The sequence below is a fragment of the Micromys minutus genome (genome assembly GCF_963924665.1).
Source record: "Micromys minutus genome assembly, chromosome: 8".
Classification (NCBI taxonomy): domain Eukaryota; kingdom Metazoa; phylum Chordata; class Mammalia; order Rodentia; family Muridae; genus Micromys; species Micromys minutus.
The window spans coordinates 7,407,178-7,425,119 of NC_137977.1; the positions used below are offsets into that span (position 1 = coordinate 7,407,178).

The following is a 17,942-nucleotide window of genomic DNA, read 5'->3' on the forward strand; positions in this document are numbered from 1 at the left end:
ACTATAAGGAATTACAGGTAGAAATGCAATACAAAGAGGGAAACTACATCCTAGTAAAAACAAAAGAAAAAAAAATAACAAAGCAAGAAAACCAAAGAAAAAAGACATACAAGCACAATTCTACCTCTAAAAGCAAAAATAGAAGGAAACACCAACCACTATTCTTTAATATCTTTTAACATAAATAGACTCAATTCAACAATAAAAAGACATAGGCTATCAGAATCCATACATAAACAGAATCCAGCATTCTGCTGCATACAGGAAACTCAACTCAGAGACAAAGACTGACACTATCTCAGAGTAAATGGTTGGGGAAATAATACTTCCAAGCAAATGCCACCAAGAAGCAAGCTGGAGTGGTGATTTTAATATCAAATAAAGGAGATTTTCAACCAAAAGTTATCAAAAAAAGATAAGGAAGGACACCTTTTACTCATTAAAGGGAAATTTTGTGGGGATTAACTATCAATCCCCATTATATATGCTCCAAATAAAAGAGCACTCATATTCATATAAGAAACCCTACTAACGCTCAAAAAATATATTGCACCACACACAATAATAGTGAGAGACCTTAACACCCCACTCTCATCATTGGCAAGACCATGAAAAAAGAAAATAAACAAGGATCATGGAAACTAGCAGAGGTTATGAACCAATTGGAATTAATAGAAATCTACAGAACATTTCATCCTAAAACAAAAGAACACACCTTCTCAGAACCTTACAGCACCTTCTCGAAATTGACGACATAATTGGACAAAGAACAAGCCTCAATCGATATAAGAAGATTGAAATATTTCCATGCATCCTTTCAGATCACCATGGTCTAAGGCTGGTCTTTAATATAAACAAAGACAAAAAATCCCATATACACATGGAAACTAAACAATGCTCTATTAAAGGATACCATGGTCAAAGAAGAAATGAAGAAACAAATAAAGGATTTTCTAGAATTTAATGAAAATGAAAACACAACATACCCAAACCTGTGTGATGCAATGAAAGCAGCAGCACTGAGAGGAAAACTCATAGCTCTGACTGCTTCCAAAAAGATATTGGAGAGAGTATACACAAGCAACTTGACAGCAAAGTTGAAAGCTATAGAACAAAAGGAAGCAGAAACACCCAAGAAGAGTAGAAGGTAAGAAATAATCAAACTCAGAGCAGAAATTGACCAAATAGAAACAAAAAGAACCATTCAAAGAATCAACAAAACCAAGAACTGGTTCTTTGAGAAAATTACCAAGATTGATAAATCCATACCCAGACTAACTAGAGGGCAAAGAGAGAGTATCGAAATTACCAAAATCAGAAATGAAAGTGGATACATAATAACTGAAACTGAGGAAATTCAAGAAATTATCAGATCCTACTACAAAAGCCTATACTCAACAAAGCTGGAAAATCTGGAGGAAATGGATGAATTCCTAGACAGATACCAGATACTAAACTCAAACAAGGACCAGGTAAACTGTGTTTTTTTTAACAACTTTATTTAAAAAACAAAGATAAAAGAACAAATTTAAAGCATTTTTGCATAAATGTATACGAATATATTTTTGTCAGTGCTTGGCTATTTTTTCCCAAAGGTTTGATAGTGTGCATTAAGGTCTTACTAGTTACAATGAGCAAAAAGTACATGTAAAACAGGATGTAACCCGGAATTAGTCAAAGTTTTCTTGATGTGTAAGGATTGAATATAATATTTTTTTTTCATGAACTTCATGCACTCTATGAGTTGTTTCTGGGGTATTCAGAGCTTTCTAGGGTTAGTATCCCATTATCAGTGACTGCATATTATTTCTGTTCTTTTGTAACTAAGTTATCTCACTCAGGATGATATTCTCTTGATGCAACCATTTTCTTAAGAATTTCGTTAAGTCATGGTTTCTGATAGCTGAGTAGTACTCCATTGTGTAAGTGTACCACAATTTTGTATCCATTCATCTACTGAAGGACATCTGGGTTCTTTCTAGATTCTGGCTATTATAAATAGAGCTGCTATGAACATTGTGGTGCATGTGTCTTTGTTGTATATTGGAGTGTCTCTGGAGTATATGCCCGGAAGGGAATAGCTGGATCTTCAGATAGTACTATGTCTAATTTTCTGAGTTAAACCGGGACCAGGTAAACCATCTAAATAATTCCATAACACCTAAAAAAATAGAAGCAATCATCAAAAGCCTCCCAACCAAAAGAAAGCCCAGGTCTAGATGGTTTCAGTGCAGATTTCTGTCAGACATTTATTGACAACCTAATACCAATACTCTCCAAACTAATCCACAAAATAGAGTCGGATAAAATACTACATAACTCATTTATTGAGGCAACAATAACTCTCATTCCTATCCCACACAAATACCCTGCAAAGAAAGAGAACTACAGACCAATCGCACTTATGAACATTGATGCAAAAATACTCAACAAAATCCTTGCAATCTGAATCCAAGAACACACTGGTTCTTGGTGAAGACTATAATTCACCATGTTCAAGTTGCCTAATTTTTGACAAAGGAGCTGTAAACATTCAATGGAAAAAGGACAGCCTATTCAACAAATGGTGCTGGACCAACTGGCACTCAGCATGCAAAAGAATGAAAATAGACCCTTTCTTATCTCCTTGTACAAAGCTCAAGTGTAAGTGGATCAAAGATCTCCACATTAAACCAGATACACTGAAACTATTAGATGAGAAAGTAGGGAAAACCTTAGAACACATAGGCACAGGAGAAAATTTTCTGAACAAAACACCAATGGCTCAAGCTCTAAGGTCAAAGATTAACAAATGGGACTTAATGAGACTGCAAAGTTTCTGTAAGGCTAAGGACATTGGCAAGAAAACAAAATGGCAGCCAACAGAATGGGAAAAGATCTTGACCAACTCCACATCAGATAGAGGCCTAATATCCAAGGTATACAAAGAACTCAAAAAGCTAGACACCAGAGAATCAAACAACCCTATTAAAAAATGGGGTACAGAGCTAAACAAAATGTTCTCAATTGAGGAATATCGAATGGCTGAGAAACATCTGAGGAAGTGCTCGACATCCTTAGCCATCAGGGAAATGCAAATCAAAACAACCCTGAGATTCCACCTCACACCAGTCAGATTGGCCAAGATCCAAAACTCAGATGACAGCACATTCTGGCGAGGTTGTGGAGAAAGAGGAACACTTCTCCACTGTTGGTGGGGTTTTAAACTGATACAACCACTCAGGAAATCAGTCTGGCGATAACTCAGAAAATTGGACATAGTACTACCTGAAGACCCAGCTATTCCACTTCTGGGCATATACCCCAGAGACACTTTAATACACAACAAAGATACATGCACCACAATGTTCATAGCGGCTCTATTTATAATAGCCAGAAGCTGGAAGGAACCCAGATGTCCTTCAGAAGATGAATGGATACAAAAATTGTGGTACATATACACAATGGAATACTACTCAGCCACCAGAAACAATGACTTAACCAAATTCTTAAGAAAATGGCTACATCTAGAGAATATCATCCTGAGTGAGATAACCCAGTCACAAAAGAACAGACATAATATGCAGTCACTGATAGTGGGATGCTAACCCCAGAGGCTCCCACTGCCCCAGAAACAACTCACAGACTGTGTGAAGTCCAAGAAATAAAGAAAACAAAACAAAACAAACAAAAAATGTTGAATTAGTAAACCTATAATAATTTTTAAAAAATTTTATTTTTTATACAAAATATTCTGAAGATTTGTAAAAAAAAATTGCTTACAAGTATCAAGTCTTTTTGCATACTAACTGTTTCATTCATTAAATCTTGAAGGCAAATCAGGGTTGCTTTAAATTCCCAGTCCAATAATTTCAGTATCTTTGTTCACTACAGGATTGCTTGTAATACTTGCTCTCATTTTTCAGACTGTTTTTGTTGTTGTTGTTTTGGGTTTTTGTTTGTTTGATGTTCTGGCTTTTATAAAAAATATAAAAGTAAAGAAAAAAAAAAGAAAGAAAGAAAGAAAGAAAGGCAGTAGCCCGTCGGAGCGACAGCACGGTCAGTCGGCAGCCGGAAAGGAAAGAAGGACGCAGCCACTTTAACATATGATACTCTCCAGTTTGCCAAATTTGAAGATTTCTCCGAGACCTCAGAGCCTGTTTGGATTCTGGGCAGAAAATATAGCATTTTCACAGAGAAGGACGAAATCTTTTCTGATGTTGCATTTAGACTTTGGTTTACATACAGGAGAAACTTTCCAGCTATTGGGGGAACTGGCCCTACTTCAGACACAGGCTGGGGTTGCATGCTTCGGTGTGGACAGATGATCTTTGCCCAGGCCCTGGTATGCCGACACTTAGGCCGAGATTGGCGATGGATTCAACGGAAGAGACAGCCTGACAGCTACTTCAATGTCCTCAATGCTTTCCTGGACAGGAAGGACAGCTACTACTCCATTCATCAGATAGCGCAAATGGGAGTTGGCGAAGGCAAGTCTATAGGCCAGTGGTACGGGCCGAACACTGTTGCCCAGGTCCTCAAGAAACTTGCTGTATTCGACACATGGAGCTCCTTGGCTGTTCACACAGCAATGGACAACACTGTGGTGATGGAGGAAATCAGAAGGCTATGCAGGGCCAGCCTTCCCTGTGCTGGGGCTGCTGCACTTCCTACTGATGCAGAGAGGCACTGTAATGGGTTCCCTTCTGGAGCTGACGTCACCAATAAGCCATTGGCTTGGAGACCACTAGTGCTCCTCATCCCTCTCAGCCTAGGACTGACAGACATCAATGAGGCCTATGTGGAGACACTGAAGCACTGTTTCATGATGCCCCAGTCCCTGGGTGTTATTGGAGGGAAGCCCAACAGTGCCCACTACTTTATTGGCTACGTTGGTGAGGAGCTCATCTATCTGGACCCCCAAACTACACAGCCTGCGGTGGAGCTGACCGACAGCTGCTTTATCCCTGACAAGAGCTTCCACTGCCAACACCCTCCTTGTAGGATGGGCATTGGAGAGCTTGACCCATCCATTGCCGTGGGATTTTTCTGTAAGATTGAGAAAGACTTTAACGACTGGTGTCAGCAAGTCAAAAAGTTATCCCAGCTTGGAGGTGCCCTGCCTATGTTTGAGTTGGTGGAACAGCAGCCTTCCCATCTGGCCTGCCAGGATGTCCTGAACCTGTCCCTAGATTCTTCTGATGTAGAGAGACTGGAGAGGTTCTTTGACTCTAAGGATGAAGACTTTGAAATCTTATCTCTCTGAAAATCCTGGGTTGAGGGATGGCCTCCATGGCCCTCGTTGGGGTGCTTTGGGAACCCAGACCTGCCTTGGGCACTCAGTGTCACCGCATTCCATCTACCCAGCCACCCAGCCGAGTGCTGTTCGCCTGTGCCACCTCTGTCCCGAGGGCCTGCTCTACTCATGGACCAAGGACTGTTACTGCTTGGAGTCAGACTGCTTAAACCCAAACACATGGAGGGCCTGTCCACATGAAGTCGCTCATCAGAAGGCCTGGTCAGGACCAGCAGTGGGTCAGGAGCTTTCAAAATTCTCCACTCGACACTGCCAGCCCTGGTCAGCACATCAGCTTTGGTTCTGCTTTTTCCTGGGCACCTGGGTCTTTGGTTTATTTGGAATTAAAGCCCTGTTTGAAGTTGTTTAAAAAAAAAAAAAGAAAGAAAGATAAAAAAACATAAAGAACATATGTATGTAAAAAAATGAAAATATTGAGTAACCAATACATTGAATTATATTTATTATTCCTTTCATCATATTTTATTGATTTCCTGAAAATATCTGTATAGCTGTTTCAGTTTTCATTTTAAGTGTATATGTTCATTGGTATCCAAAAGAAATACCTCCGAAAACTATGTAGAGACAAATGATAATTATGTACTAGTAGGTAAGTTTATAAAAACACTAAACAGGGACTAGCATTTTCAAATCTATGAAATGTATTAGAAACCCCAATTGTTATTCCTAAAATAATTGAGCATACAAGACCAAATGCCACATTTACTTCATTAAAGTTCTGTTTCATCTATTGATTTAAATTTGATATCTGCCATTTTTCTATTTTAATTTGAACTAATGTCATACTAATTTCATTTTAAAATGAACTCTGGCTTGAATTTTTATGAAACCCTGCAGAATAAACATAGAATGAAGCAATTTAATGTGAGGGTCGATTTTATACTTCAACATTTAGGATTTGCTCCTGCCTTAGAAGTTTTATAAATGAATAAATTTGTGCAAAGGTCTGTGATAAAAACCAGTAATGTAGGTAAAATTGTACAATGAAATACAGTCATCTTCTGTAATGCTTTTCAGAAACAGGCTTCACATCTTTCACTACTGCTGTCCACATCATACAAGTCTGTATAATTTCATACTTGGGTTAACATACTTTAGAGCCCTCTGCTTCTAATTCTTTCCAGTTCATTTCATTCTGTAAATTTTTACAGACCAACTTTTTTAGGGCATTCCCCTTATGGTTTTGCCAAAATTAAATGTGTGCTATAACTTTACAAGTGAAAGTAAAATATCTTCCTATATATAAAGTAACAAATCATTTTTTCATAGTTCAGTTACTCCTGTGTTAGAAGAAAGCTAGCCCTTTTCCAGATTCTTAGAAAAGGCCACTTTCTAGAAAAGGGAAAACAAATTTGTGTCCTCAGAGAAAAGGATCCACCTTTTGCACCTCTGGTCAACAATTAAAATTTTCACAAATAAAACTTCCATTAATCTATTTTTGTTACATAAGCCTTTCCGTTGAATTACAATTGAAACTATATTTATCTAATCACCTTATCTAATTTTCCTGAAACTTTCATCTACTTAGATCCCTAATATTAGATCTTCCCATTTAATTTGCAGTGTGTTACTATATCTACATAAGATATAAGTTGCATGTTTTCATAACCTCAAAAAATGACTTTAAATGGAGTTCACTAACCTAATAGGCCACATGGTCAGGCTTCTTCAGTCAGTCTCCTTGATCTTCATTCTTCATCCATGTCTAATAAGTATCCCAGACTACTGTTCTTCACACCACGTCAAATATCTCTAAATGTTTGCAAGCTTGCTATTACCTCTATTGAGCATGCTTTTCCTAACTGCCTCTGTGCTCTTCATGATTAGATGCTCACAGACATCATTCTGGAAAATTGTTTTCCTCTTACCATACTGTTTTCAAATTTTGTCTATATAGTCATAAAATTAATAGTATCCAGCTATGAAAATATTACAGAAATTGAACAGTAAGCAAAGAAAAACTCAGCTAAAAATATGGGATATGACACTGAACAGAAAGTTCTCAAAAGAAGAAATAGAATTGACTCGTAAACACATTAAAACACGTGTACTCTCTTTAGCTGTCAGGCAAATGCAGACTGAAGCTAATTTGTGATGCCATCCACACTAGCCAGAATAGGCTTTAGCAGGAATACAAATGTGAACAAATGTTGGCAGGAATGAAGGGAAGAGGAAAAAGTATACCCTCTCTTGGAATATAAACTAGGGCAGCTACTCTGGAACTCAGTCTGGAGATTTATTTAAGAATCTAAAAATAGGTATACCATATGGCCCTGAAGATACTCCAGGGCCCATCTGCAAAGAGAATATACACAACCATGCTCACTAATGACCTATTTATAATAGCTAGGAAATTGGATCAAAGTTGATGACCACCAAATAACAAATGGGTAATGAAGCAGATGCACATAAGGTAATACTCACCTGGAAAAAAAAAATAATACAAAACATACATGTAAATTAGGTGGAAGTGAAACACAATTACACTGAACAAGGTCATTCAGGTCCAAAGATGCAAATGTTTTATGTTCTCTCTTACATAACAAACAGTCCCACCTTCAATTCTGTCATGTGTGTTTAGTATTGAATTTGAACTCAGGTAAACTCTAGAAAACTAGAATTAGACTATTGTTGTAGGGTGCATTTATAGGGATGAGGTAATGAAATGTGGTTGAATTGACAGCAAAGAAAGAAAGTATGGGATGTTGAATCAACCAAACAGGGGGTAGGGCTCTGTCTAATGGGTGAATATGATCTCTCTTTTTCTTTCCATGCATTGCTGGATGAAACTTCTCAGAAGACAGTTATGGTAGAATCTTGTCTTTAATGATAGCAGAGTCTCATTAACAGAGTCAGCATTTGTTCTCTCCTACAGGATGAGTCTGAATTTAGGCCAGTCATTTGTAGTATGTTAACCTAATACGGCCTGTATTCTAATATTAATTTTGGGCCCTCAACACTGGTTCATAATGCTTTCAAATGTTATGTCAGCTGCTGGGGTAAAAAGATATCAGTATTGCTACACAGCACTGGACCCTGTCTGCTACACTAACAACATGTAAAGTCAGATGTCTCCCCAGTACAGTGGATGCAAGACTGACCTTGGAGGTAACTGACTACTGTCCTGGTAGGATTTAAGACCTATTTCACAGGAGGAAATTAATTCCTAGCACCATAAGCAAAGTCAGGACTCATGGCTAGAGAAGTCACAGGATATAGGGCATGACTTATTGCTATTTTTCTAAAAGTTAGAATCAACTAGATGGCTACTAAACATTTATATTTATATACATAAATTTGTGATGCTACTAAATGTGATCAGAATTGCTTTTTAATTCAATATATAGTGCACAGAATAAAGATATACAGCAAAACTACTGAGATTAATATCATGTGAAGATTCATCTGTTCATGAGAAATCTTTAACAGTGGAAAATAGGATAGAAAGAATGAGAGAGCTTCTTCTCTCTCATTCTTGAAATGGGGATGGGGAAGTGTTCTGTATGATGTTGATGCTTATCTAGAAAAAGTGTAGCTCTTGCCCATAGAAGCAATGGCTGCCTATAGCCAACCTGCATTTACATATGAAGCCAATCAAAATTCTAATATGAATCTGGTGTGGCATATTTTAATACCTACCCTTGATGAAAAGCCATTGATAGTTGGTATCAACTGAAACAGAGTGATATTTCTCTAGGAAACAGAGGAATGAATACAGAAAATATGGTACATTTACACAATTGAGTACTGCTCAGCATTTAAAAACAATGACCTCATGAACTTATTAGGCAAATAAATGGAACTAAAAAATACCATCCTGAGTGAGGTAACCAAATCATGCAAAAACATATATGGTACGTACTCACTGATGAGTGGATATTAGCCCAAAAGCGCAGATTATCCAATATACAATTCTAAGACCACATGAAGCTTAAGAAGAAGGAAGATTAAAGTTTGGATGCTTGAGTCCTTATTAGAATGGGACGTCATGACATTTTAAAGTTTCTGTAAAGCTAGGGACACTGTGAAGAAAACAAAATGGCAGCCAACAGAATGGGAATGGATCTTTACCAATCCCACATCTGATAGATGGCTAATATCAAATATGTACAAAGAACTCAAGAAATTTTACTCAAGAGAATCAAACAATCCTATAAAAATGGAATACAGAGCTAAACAAAAAATTCTAAACTGAGAAATCCCAAATGGCCAAGAAGCACCTAAATAAATGCTATACATGCCTAGTCATCAGGGAAATGCAAATCAAAACAACCCTGATATTCTACCTCACACCAGTCAGAATGGCTAAGAGCAAAAACTCAGATGACAGCACATGCTGGTGAGGATGTGGAGAAAGAGGAACACATCTTTACTGTTGGTAGGGTTGTAAGCTAGTTCAACCACTCTAGAAGTCATTTCCTCAGAAAATTTGACATAGTACTACCTGAAAACCCAGCTATTCCACTTCTGGGCATATACCCCAAAGATGCTCTAACATATAATAAAGATAGAAATTCCACCATGTTCATAGCAGCCTTATGTATGATAACCAGAAGCTGGAAAAACCCAAATGTCCTTCAAGAAAGGAATGGTTACATTTGCACAATGGTGTACTACTCAGCTATTAGAAACAATGACTTTACACAAAATTCCTAGGCAAATGGGATAAAAGTAGAGAATATTCTGAGTGAGACAACCCAGTCACAAATGAACACACATAATATGCAGTTGGATACTAGTTCCAGAAAGCTCTGAATACCCAAGAGACAACTCACAGAACTTATGAAGCTCAAAAAGAAGGGAGGCCAAAATATGGAAACCTCCATCCTTCTTAGAAAAAAAGAAAAAAAAAAACTGAGCATTAAGCATATATTATTATGTATCAAAGTTTGTGAGCTGTAATAATATTTTATAAAATAAATAAATCAATTAAAAAAGAAAACCTTATTCAGATAAATCAAACTTATGCTTGGCACATAACTAAATTCTCAGAATCTCAATGTGCTTTGATTTAAAATGTTATTTGGTCCCATCTATTAATCATGAATAGTCCACAATGGAACATCTTCAATGCAACTCACATAGTAAAATATATAGCACTGACTTCTTTTGAGACATGTGTTACATTAGAAGACAAGGCATCTGGCTAAACTTACAACATTAGAACTGTGTCCACTATAGTTGAAAGCATTATCATTGATAGGAGTGTACATGATTTTTATAGCACTGTAACCATCTATCATTGACTGTACAAAAGAGGATTTTCACACAGCCAATATTCAATAACCCCTATTCTAATGCTTACTGTTAATGAGTCATGTATAACAGTTATAATAAGAAAAAATCCATATAGCTATAGCAACTGTGTGTGTGACAGTGAATTTTAAGGGAAGAGGCAAAGAATGACACTGTAGGTATCAGATCTTTAGTTCAGGTAAAAATACAGATACACAGCTATTCAAGAAGTAATAGACAGACTCAGTATAAAATGCATGTCAATGTAGGAGGATCATGTCAAAAACACATACTCTGTTATCACAATTAAAATGGAATGGTCACAAGTAGATGACAAAAATAATCTCACCGGTTTCCTTACAAATAACACGATCAAAATGCATTGCCATCTTCACCTTTTGTTTGTGTATTTTTAAGAATATTTTAATGTGTTAATGTAAAATGCTTCTTACTGGGACAATGGCATAGAAAGTATTTATGTAGCCAACTAAAAGAAGAATCTACATAGATTTTCCTTTGAGCCCTGGTAGCATGCCCGCTGTCTTTATTGTTTTCAAATTCTATCATCATGTATTTGAGTCACAAAATCAAGTAACAAACATTTGTTCTTGATCAAATTTGCCTATGGAATGGAGGTACTGTGTGGAAAATATCAATGGCATTTGAAACAATGTATCAATTATTATTGTGATTCTTGATCACATTCAGGTCTATGTGGTCATTCTCTTGTGACAAGGTTGTAAAATAGGAATTAAATATGAGTTTTTTTTTAAATCTATTATGAATTCAGAATGAACCTGCTACTGGAGCAGTCAGGTGAGAAAAAAATTAGTTTTAGATTCTTTCATTAATCAAGCAAAAATGTAGTGATATTAAAAGAGATGCAAGATATAATTTTGAATTCTCAACAAAATAATGTTGGCCTTAAATATCTACCAAAAAAACATGGGTGTGGTTGTAAGTACTAGAAGAGACTGCTGTCTGTATATTACTTATATAAGGATGGGTATAATCTGTGAGAGAGAGTACGTTCAATGTGCAACCATGTAAAACCTGTAAGAACATACAGAGAAAAAGGCATATTTTTATTAGTAAATATATATGGGCTGATGAACATAATCTACAATAATTTACTTATTGATAACTCTACCAACAAAAGGTTATAATACTTATGACTACACCTGAATATTCCTTACATTGGTATGTTATGTTTTCAACTCATCATTCAATTAATATATATTATAATTATACATAAATTAAAAATTTAGATAAAGAGATGTGTGTGTGTGTGTTGACTGAGCTTTGAATAAATACTCTAGAAATGTTTTTAATATCTTGGCATTGCAAAGACAAACACAAAACCAAGTGGTATTTAGAAAATTTAGAAATTAATAATAAAACAAAACAATCAAAATATTACCAGTGTTCAACAAAAGGGAAATCATTTATGGTTCTGAAACCCAGGTAACTATCCAGTATTGATGAAGGTGAAGAGACCAGAGAATCTACAACCACTGCTATTGTTGGAAACCACCAACAATGTACTATTCATTTATTAATTTCATTTTACTTGTTTATTTTTATTTTGAGATTATTTCTTCTGTAGTCCAAGGTGGCTTTGACCTAGTAATTTACCTAATGCTGGTCTGGAATTATGATTATGAACTGTTCTGCACCCTCAAATTCGGAGATTAAAATTTTATAGAACTATACCAGTCTCGGTGTTCACTAATATATTAAATGATGCATTACATTCTTTCTTATATGTTTAGCACAACTGTTTTGCTTATTGATAAAAACATGAAATGGTATTTGTTTTTAGTGAAACTAGATTTTCAAAGTTTTATTTTCACTACATCACTGAAAAGGAAAGTTAAGAAAATAATTGAGATTCATAAGTTTTTGTGTTTTATTAATTTATTTGTGATCCCCTTCTGTGATTTCTCACATATCCTGCTTCTTTGATGCATTACTCATTTCCATTCAACTTACGTATTGAGAGCAGTGTTATTGGAAATATACTCCTGAACCATATTCTGTACACTATCTCAATACTTATAGTGATTTTTCCCCTGTGGCAGCGGCATATCCTCTCCCACATCCCTCTCAATTACACCGCCTTGATTTCCCAAATTACCTTAATAAATGATGACGGAAGAGCCATTTGCATAAGTAAAATAATTGGCAGCCCTGACATACATGTGGATATTCTCTGTCCTCACTCCTTGTTTTTTAATTTATCCTTTTTGTTCAGGTTTCATCTCCCTTTGCTTTAATTAACAATGGGTATCCTTTTCAATTTTGCAATATCTCATAAATTATATTGTATTTAATCACATTATATCATATGGATCATTAGTTTTCATTTTCAATTAGTTTAGATAGAATATTAAAACTCTTCAGTGTTAAATTTCACAGTTCTTGTAGTTACTTCACCCATCACAGCTGTCAGCATACCATGTGGGTACATTTCACAGGGAGAGAAATTTTTAATCTACTACTGTTACTGCTACAAGGAACTTAAAAAGAAAAGAAAAAAAAGTAGCCCTGTTTCACCATGCCTTATCATGTCTGATTAAGAACTGTTTTACACAAAACACCAATGGCTCAAGCTCTGAGGTCAAAGATTAACAAATGGGACTTAATGAGATTGCAAAGTTTCTGTAAGGCTAAGGACATCGTCAAGAAAACAAAACAGCAACCAACAGAATGGGAAAAGATCTTTACCAACACCACATCAGATAGAGGCCTAATATCTAAGGTGTACAAGGAACTCAAAAAGCTCGACACCAGAGAATCAAATAACCCTATTAAAAAATGGGGTACAGAGCTAAACAAATCTTTTTCAGTTGAGGAACTCCGAATGGCCGAAAAACATCTGAGGAAGTGCTCGACATCCTTAGCCATCAGGGAAATGCAAATCAAAACAACCCTAAGATTCCACCTCACTCCAGTCAGATTGGCCAAGATCCAAAACTCAGATGACAGCAGATGCTGGCGAGGCTGCGGAGAAATAGGAACACTTCTCCACTGTTGGTGGGGTTGCAAGCTAATACAACCACTCTGGAAATCGGTCTGGCGATACCTCAGAAAATTGGATATAGTACTACCTGAAGACCCAGCTATTCCACTTCTGGGCATATACCCCAGAGACACTTTAATACACAACAAAGATATATGCACCACAATGTTCATAGCGGCTCTATTTATAATAGCCAGAAGCTGGAAGGAACCCAGATGTCCTTCAGAAGACGAATGGATACAAAAATTGTGGTACATATACACAATGGAATACTACTCAGCCACCAGAAACAATGACTTAACCAAATTCTTAAGAAAATGGCTGCATCTAGAGAAGATCATCCTGAGTGAGATAACCCAGTCACAAAAGAACAGACATAATATGCAGTCACTGATAGTGGGATGCTAACCCCAGAGGCTTGCACTCCCCCAGAAACAACTCACAGACTGTATGAAGTCCAAGAAATAAAGAAAACAAAAACTATACATATATTCACAAAACAAGAAGACTTTGACTATTTCCATGTTGCGTTTTGTTTTGCATGTACTTTACGCTTATTGCAACTAGTACATTTTCAATGCATACTGTCAAGCCCTTGAAAAAAATCAAGTACCGACTAAAAAACATATTCACATGGTTTTATGTAAAATTTATTTTAATGTCTGAAAAAACAGTACTGACAAAAATGTATAATTTTAAGCAAAAAATGTTTAAAATCTTTACATCTATCTTTGTTTTGAAAAATAAAATTGTTTAAAAAAAATATATGAAAAAAGTACTGACAAAAATGTATTGTATAATTTATTCAAAAAATGCTTAAAATATGTACATTTATCTTTGCTTTGTAACATAAAGTTGTTAAAAAATAAATAAAATAAAATATACTTAATGTAAAAAAAAAAAAAAAAAAAAAAAAAAAGACTGGTCTTCAATAACAACAAAAGCAACAAACAACCCACATACACATGGAAGCTTAACAATGCTCTATTCAGTAATAGCTTGGTCAAAGAATAAAGACAGAAAGAAATTAAAGACATTTTAGAATTTATGAAAATGAGTGCACCACCAACCCAAACACATGGAATTCAGTGAAAGCAGTGCTAAGAGAAAAACTCATAACTCTGAGCACTGCCAAAAAAAAACTGGAGAGATGTTTGCATCTGTGACTACTGATTTTTTTTTAGGTTTTCTACCTACAGGGTTGTCTCTTTTACTGTTTTCTGTATTGTTTCCATTTCCATTTTAATTCCTTCATCAATGCCTTCATCTCTTTGGTTCTGTTTTCCTCTAGTTCTTTGATTTCTTTGAGTGTTTTTCTTGTTTCCTCTTTAAAAGCTTCTGTTTCTTTACGCTTTTCCTCCTGTTCTTTTTTAAGGATCTCTATCATCATCTTGAGGTATGATTTCAGGTGTGACTATGTATATGTACCCACAAATACTTAATTACAACCTTAAAAATGTTCTGGTATACTTTTATGCAAAAAATGCTGAAAATTTGTTCATTTATCTTTGTATTGTAAAATAAAGTTTTTAAATTAAAAAAAAAAAAAAGAACTGTTTTACAAAATAAGTCATCAATTCCTTGGTCTTAATATTTGATATCTAATTTTATTATACTTTATCATCATTTCTGATGTTATGTGGTCCCCTATAATATTTGTTTTCCTTACAGGATTACAGTCATTATTGGCATTAACTTGTTAGCCCTCTGATGCTGTTATTAAATGGTAAATTTTGATATGGTGCAGCAGATAGTATGTCTTATAAAAAACTTGTAGACTCACTAAACCTTTTAAAAGCTCCTGTTATGCACAAAATAATGTTGCAAATTCTAATCAAAGTTACATACTTTTTAAATATTAATTCATTAATAGAATAAGATATTTTATTAATTTTTCAAAAATATACAGAAGTGAGTTTCACTGAACACTTTTGACAAATAAAAAGAGATCAACCTCGCATAAGAAAACTGTTAGGACTTCAATGCATGCCATGTAAACCTATCACTTAATGACATCTGCTGGCTGGAGAGATGGCTCAGTACTTAAGAAGAAAAATGTTGGGGAATAGGGAGACCGGAAGGGGACAATGAGCAGGATGTAAAGTGAATAAGTAAAAAAAAAAAAAAGAAATAATAAGAAATAAAAATTAAAAATTAAAAAGTGGAAAAAAGATTTGTGATGTAAAAATTTCTATTTAACATTCAGAAAATATAATATTAAAATATTAAGTAAAAGTACATAAAAGTCAGGCAGCCATGTTTTTGTTTTTGTTTTGTTTGACCTGAGTCAGTTAGAGTACAGTAAATTCATTTTAAATCCCAAGGATTAAAGAAGTCATTAAATCTCTATGTTCTCGATTAAATAGAAAATATAGGACAAGGCTGTAATAAATCATTGCTATATAATATAAAAAATTGTTGTACACATGGTGCTTTGTTAAACTTGGGTAAATCTTTATGTTCATAGAGTTATGTTTCTCTATTTGAGTAAACCTTCATCTCCAATAAACTTTATTTATGAATAGATGCCACAGGAATGTAATCGTGTTGTAACTTTAAAGAACACAGAAACAGAATCTTGCATATATCCAATAGGTGTAAGGACTGCAAGTACATATTACGTAAGTAACATACTTGGAAGCTTCTAGTTTCAACAAAAATATTTTAGGAGGAAATGGTCCACAACTATAGCATGACAGATGGAAAAGATCGTGACAAAAGGAATTATGGATAGTAGGAATCCAAGTAAAGACTGAAACTGGGGTGTGGTTTTGACAAAACTCTTAGGAGTGAATTATTTCTGATACCAGAGACTAAAAGTAAAATTGGGTCTATATAAAAATGGGTATAGCCTGTGAGGGAGAGGATGTTAAATGTGCAAAGTTTCCATATTTTATAAAATAAAATAATGCAGAAAAGAACAATATATGTGGTAGAATAAATATTATGTGATAAGAAAAGCAAAAGTATGGTTAAAAGTGTGTCACTGTTGTCGTTCAAATATTGTCTTGTGATTTCTACAAAATAAGACTGTAATGAATTTAATTCATATTAAAATCTATGGGACTTTTAATACAATAAATGAAAGGGAGAGATATATTTAGTAGATCATATTTTAGTACAATCACCTAGAATTATTTTGCTTGAAATAAAAATAAGCAGTCAATTTATGCACACAACCAAACCTCAAAAGTATGTTATCATATATCTGTAGGCTCAAAGACTGCAACATCTTTGAGTTAAACAGCTCAACATATACTTTGTTGTTTTTGGTGGTTTCTGTGTGCAAAAGTGAATTTCAAATACCTTGACTATTTTACTCACCAATACAAATTGATAACTGTATATTGCAGAGTTTTAGAGTTACATTTTCTCTTGATATTTGTAGATTTTAAATTATTTATATTTTCTGAAATTACAATATATTATATAACTTGAATCTTCTCTTTCACCTCTCAGAAACTACTAGATGTCCTTCATTGCTCAATTTCAAATCTATGCCCTTGGTTTTCTTAATTGCTACTTCATAAATACATGGATACATGGGTACACACAGACATTCATGCATACATGTATATATATATATATATATATATATATATATATATATATATATATATATATTGTCTTAGTATTCTCGTTTTGTATAATGTTACTTGCATGTATGTATTCAGGACTGAAAATTTGGTATTGGATAACTAATTTGTATGTATCCCTAAATTAGACAACTTGCTAAACTCTTAACATTCCTTATTTGCCTATAGATTCTTGTCTCACCAATGTGTCTATATGTTTAAGAAAATACTTTGTATATGTGCTTGCAGACATGGCTCAACAGTTAAAGTCTGTTTTCCATAGTCGCTTAAATATACTTTGAAGTTGAGCTCCCACATAGTCAACCATGAGGTATTTTCACCCACCCTGTTACTTCTTCTGTAATGCACATGGAGAGAATATAGTCTTTGTAGTTTGTTAGTTCTGAACCTAGAGAGGATGAAAGCTCCATGCTGTAAATGAAGCCCAGTATGACAGGAACAGCTGTAAAGTGATAGAAGAAAAATTTAATGTCCACTTGTGTCTTCTGTACATATACACAGATGCACATTCATGATTAGACACACTTCTGCATACACACAAACACACAAATAATGAATGGATTAATTAATTAATTAATTAATTAAATATTTTAAAAGAAAAGCTATAACAGATATTTTTATTTGCCAACTAAAATTCACTAGTCCACTACTATATTAAATATATGATAGTTAAAATGCATGTGTTATATACCATTGTGGTCAAAGTATAAACTCTGCTTATGTTCATGTAAGTGATCTTGGCATGATTTGAATTATAAACTAGTTATGCTGATGGAAAAATATTCACTTAAAT

General features: G+C 34.7%; 1 protein-coding gene across 1 annotated transcript; it reads left to right on the forward strand.

The window, feature by feature from the left end:
- Positions 1-4,243: 4,243 nt before the first annotated feature.
- Positions 4,244-5,307, forward strand: LOC308423137 (cysteine protease ATG4B-like). The gene has a single exon (XM_080919779.1). The coding sequence runs from the start codon at positions 4,286-4,288 to the stop codon at positions 5,243-5,245; it is 960 nt and encodes a 319-aa protein (XP_080775905.1). The 5' UTR covers positions 4,244-4,285; the 3' UTR covers positions 5,246-5,307.
- Positions 5,308-17,942: the final 12,635 nt, after the last annotated feature.